General features: G+C 42.2%; 1 protein-coding gene across 1 annotated transcript in view; it reads left to right on the forward strand.

Annotated features, from left to right (window-relative positions):
- The window catches only part of ANKRD34B (ankyrin repeat domain 34B), a 13,561-nt gene extending 9,572 nt beyond the window's left edge, over positions 1-3,989 (forward strand). The window contains exon 2 of the mRNA XM_004703510.2: positions 2,024-3,989. Coding sequence (XP_004703567.1) covers positions 2,047-3,591 — 1,545 coding nt within the window. The 5' untranslated portion in view covers positions 2,024-2,046 and the 3' untranslated portion in view covers positions 3,592-3,989. The remainder of the gene's footprint in view (positions 1-2,023) is intronic.
- Positions 3,990-4,574: the final 585 nt, after the last annotated feature.

The following is a 4,574-nucleotide window of genomic DNA, read 5'->3' on the forward strand; positions in this document are numbered from 1 at the left end:
GCCTTGTCATCTTACAGGCTGGTGTGCTTCTTTCATGTGGGCTTTGTTGTTTCTCAGTTAGATGGCCCCTTCTTTATCTTCCAGCATGTGGGATCCCAGATTCTGTGTAATTTGACAGCTTGGCAACATCAGCTTCCTTCACCACATTTGCTTATGTACCCGCTTTGTCTTCAGCATTCGTGTCGGGGTAGGCTGGTGTGCTTCTTCCTTGTGAGTTTTGTTGTTTCTTAGCTAGATGGCCACCTGTTTGTCTTCAGACCTGAAGATAAACAAGCAGTCATCTAGCTGAGAGACAACAAAACCCACACGGAGGAAGCACACCAGCCTGCCCCTACTAGATTGCTGAGGACAAAGGGGGTGCATTAGCAAAAGTGTTGAAGAAAGCAGATGGTGCCCTGCTATTAAATGATACAGCATCTGGGTTCTTAAAGGCTTGAAGGGACTTCATTTTTATCCCTCTTATTTCCTCCAAATAAGGAGAAACCGATGGCTGCACTTTAGATGACCACGCATGAGCTTTTAAGACCTCTGTAAGTACTCACCAAAGTATGGTATAGATTTGGTAGGCTATGGTATGTCACGGGACTTTGGTGTCTCCTAAGACTGTAGTCCTAAGCCCTCCAGCCCAGTGACTCTTCAAGTGCCTGGTTGTGTCAGAGAAGTTTTCATAAGTTTACCCTCTGTGTGCTCCACCACATTCATGGAGATCATTGTGGCAAAGGTAAACCACCATGTACAAATGTCCTCTGTCAAACCTCTCTAAATCTATGCGTCTATGCACACATCTGCTCCGAGATCACCATTGTTGCAGGATTGGGGATAACAACAGTATTTATCTCAGATTTCTTTACTTCGCATGCTCCTCCTAGTTTCCTCCCTTGCCTCAATCTTTCTTCAGCAGTCTCCCTCTTAGGGTATACTGCCTTCTCCATTTGCAAGTTCTGGAATTACATGATTCCCTCTTTTTACTTAATAACGATCTTCATTACAACTTTATATCTCTGGTCCCCTATTGTCAGTCTTACAAGGTTGCTTTACTTTGGCTTACTTCTACATATGGGTGGACTTCTGAGTGGCATTATCCTGTATGTTAATCTCAGCAATCTCAGTTGCTGTCTGACATTGTTGGTCCTGTCCACTTTAGCTCACTAATGACCAAGATAGCAATCCTTGTGTTCCATTTTTGACAACTTCCTATTTTCTTAGATTCATAGTTCCTACATTCCTATTACTAATGCAGGTTTGCAGCTTTTTCTTCATCAGCAAATGAAGGTCCAGAAAGTTTTGCTCCGTTCCTGTCATTGAGGTTGTCTCTATTTTGAGGAGGTAGTTCTTCCTCAGTTGCATTTTGAGGCCTGATCTTATGGCACTCTGTTGGTGTTCTGCTGCTAGCCATAAGGTTTTCAGTGGATAACTTTTCACAAGTGTTCTGCCTAGTCCTTCTCAGTTTGTCTTAGTCAGGAAGCTCCTCTGACACTTCTCTTCCTTAAGTGAACCTGCTGGTATTTGAAATATTGGGCATATGGATTCCAGCATCACAGCGACATGCAAGCCACCCCAGTATGACCACACTGATCGACAAGGGTTGGAACTTTCGCATAAAGTCATAATAAATGTTATGCTTCAACTGATTCAGTTGCAATGACAAAGAATTTTGGCTTTTGACATGAAATTGTATTTTAAATATTTTTCAAAATATTTTTTATGATTAGAAAATAAAGGAATCTTATTTTAATTAATGTGGGATTCAGAGATGTGTGTTATCATTAAAAATATTCAATGAAGATTTTGAAAATAAATTTTAGTTCATAATTCCCTAAAGGATTTACTATTCTGAAATGTCTTGTATTTTGCAAGTCACTACTTTCTTTGCACTTAATTACACAACCCCATTTGTGTCCTCTAAAATTCCGCCTCTTTCTCTGATTAATGTTTTAGAAATTCATTTTGAAGAGCAAACTGAGAATAAATGGGGGTGTTGACTTTGACTAATCTTTTGGTCTCCATTTTCTTTGGAAACCAGGTATTGATGTCTGACTTTTGAAGATGGATGAAGGTATAGAGATCTCCAGTGATGGAAATTCCCTGATCAAAGCGGTCCATCAGAGCCGGCTTCGCCTTACAAGACTCTTGCTAGAAGGTGGCGCCTACATTAATGAGAGTAATGATCGTGGGGAAACGCCTTTGATGATTGCTTGTAAGACTAAACATGTTGATCACCAGAGTGTCAGTAAAGCCAAAATGGTGAAATACCTGTTAGAAAAGAATGCTGACCCCAACATTCAGGACAAATCCGGGAAAACTGCTTTGATGCACGCTTGCTTAGAAAAAGCTGGTCCTGAAGTTGTCTCCTTGCTTCTGAAGAGTGGGGCAGACCTCACCTTGCAAGACCATTCGAGTTACTCGGCGCTTGTATATGCGATCAATTCGGAAGACAGCGAGACCCTGAAAGTCCTACTCCGGGCTTGCAAGGCAAAAGGTAAAGACGTCATCATCATCACAACAGCAAAATCGGCCTGTGGGAGACACACTACCAAACAGTACTTGAATATGCCTCCTGTGGATACAGATGGGAGTCACCCACTAGCCACCTGTGCTTCTCCTTCAGAAATAGACTTAGCCACAGTCTTGTCACCCCTTCCACAGTCACCGGAACTGGAAATGACTTCATTTGTCTTCAAAGATCCGGAGCCCTCAGGAAGCAGTGATGACTCATGGGAACCAAGCTCCCCGGTGCTGAAGCCCGCGATGGGCCCTAACGGGCCCAAGCTGCCCCAGGCTCCGCTCTGGATCAAGAGTACCCCATCCTTGGCTCACCAGAACCGAGTGGCCTCCCTGCAAGAGGAGCTCCAAGACATTACTCCAGAGGAAGAATTATCTTACAAAACCATTGGCCTGGCACTCTCCAAGCGATTCATCACCAGGCACCAGAGCATTGATGTAAAAGACACTGCCCATTTGTTACGAGCCTTTGACCAGGCTGGCTCGCGAAAGATGTCCTACGATGAAATGAATTTTCAGTCGTTATTTTCAGAAGGAAGTCAGCACGGTGTTGAGATCCCTGTTGACCAGGACCCTGAAACTAACCAGGCAATATTTACTTCCACTTTAAGAAGTATAGTTCAGAAAAGAAACTCTGGGGCAAATCACTATAGCTCTGATTCCCAGCTCTCCGCTGGCCTGACCCCTACAATGTTAGAAGACAGCAAAGCATTTGCAGGAAAGAAAAAGATCCTCGCGCCATCCCCTTCTTTGGTGTCAGGGCCCAAAGAACTGTTGGAGAATATCCCCTCTGGCCCTCTGAGCAGGAGAAACCAGGCAGTTTTAGAAAGACGTGGTTCCGGAGCGTTCCCTTTAGATCACAGTGTTGCACAAAGCAGACCAGGGTTTCTGCCCCCTTTGAATGTGAATCCTTATGCTCCCCTCTCGGATGTCAGTGTCAGCACCAAGACGCCTAGTCTTCTTTCTTGTGGTCAGAAAGTGCTGATGCCCACGGCTCCTCTTTTCCCTAAAGAATTCAAAAGTAAAAAAATGTTGTTAAGGAGACAGTCGTTACAAACGGAACAAATTAAGCAATTGGTAAATTTTTGAGCGGTGGCCACAAAACACATTTTCTGAAAATATCTGCACTAGAGAAACAGTCATTTAGGAGTTCATTGTTTCCAGTCTTGTGATTGGTCACTCCTTCTCCTTAGCGAGCTCCAAATGTATTGCGTATTGTCGTAGGCACTGTGGTGACAGAAATAATACATACTCTATGCTAAAGGAATGCTTTAGCATTAGCTTTAGCAAACAAAATGAGGACTTTGTTCCTCAAACCTCAAATAGTCAACATTATCGTGTGGTCCCAAGTTTTTTATTTTCATAAAAATCAGCAAAGGAAGAAAGCCACATAGGTTACAGTTGATTTTTTGCTTGTTAGTTGTCAAATATTTGCCAAACAGTTTATTAGAAAACATTGTGTCAATAAATGCTTCTAATACTCCCAAGTAATAAATGAGGTGGTAATTTTCCATAATGCTAACAGTGTAAAAGAAAACACCACTATGAAAATATGATCTGACTAATGGGCCTGAGCTAAAAAGACAGACAACTGAGTCTCATAAAGTGTTAACGACAGGAGATACATGAAAGTTGAATTACAACACAGAAGGTTAACCATGATGGCAAAACGAGCCATTAATATTCATGTGTCAGTATAGTCGATGTAAAGCCAGCAGGCCAGAGCTTTAAAAGTTAGTAAAAAACTCTAAGAAGGATCCCTACATTAATAGAGGTCTAAATATAGGCATGTACATATGTAAATATATTTATGACAGAGAAATAGATCTATGCATATATTTATAGGTTTAGTATTAAGGTAGCAGATAGACATTGGGCCTCTACTCAAGTACTCCCTCAATGCAAGAACACTTTGTTCTATTAAACTGGTATTCCATGATGCTCACCTTCCCGACACGATTGCTGAAGACAAAGCGGATGCATAAACAAATGTGATGAAGAAAGCTGCTGGGGCCCAGCTATCAAAAGATATAGTATCTGGGGTCTTAAAGGCTTGGAGATAAACAAGCAGC

This window comes from Echinops telfairi, unplaced genomic scaffold, assembly GCF_000313985.2.
Source record: "Echinops telfairi isolate 266 unplaced genomic scaffold, ASM31398v2 ScPeMD7_7469;HRSCAF=8507_1, whole genome shotgun sequence".
In the NCBI taxonomy this organism is placed as follows: domain Eukaryota; kingdom Metazoa; phylum Chordata; class Mammalia; order Afrosoricida; family Tenrecidae; genus Echinops; species Echinops telfairi.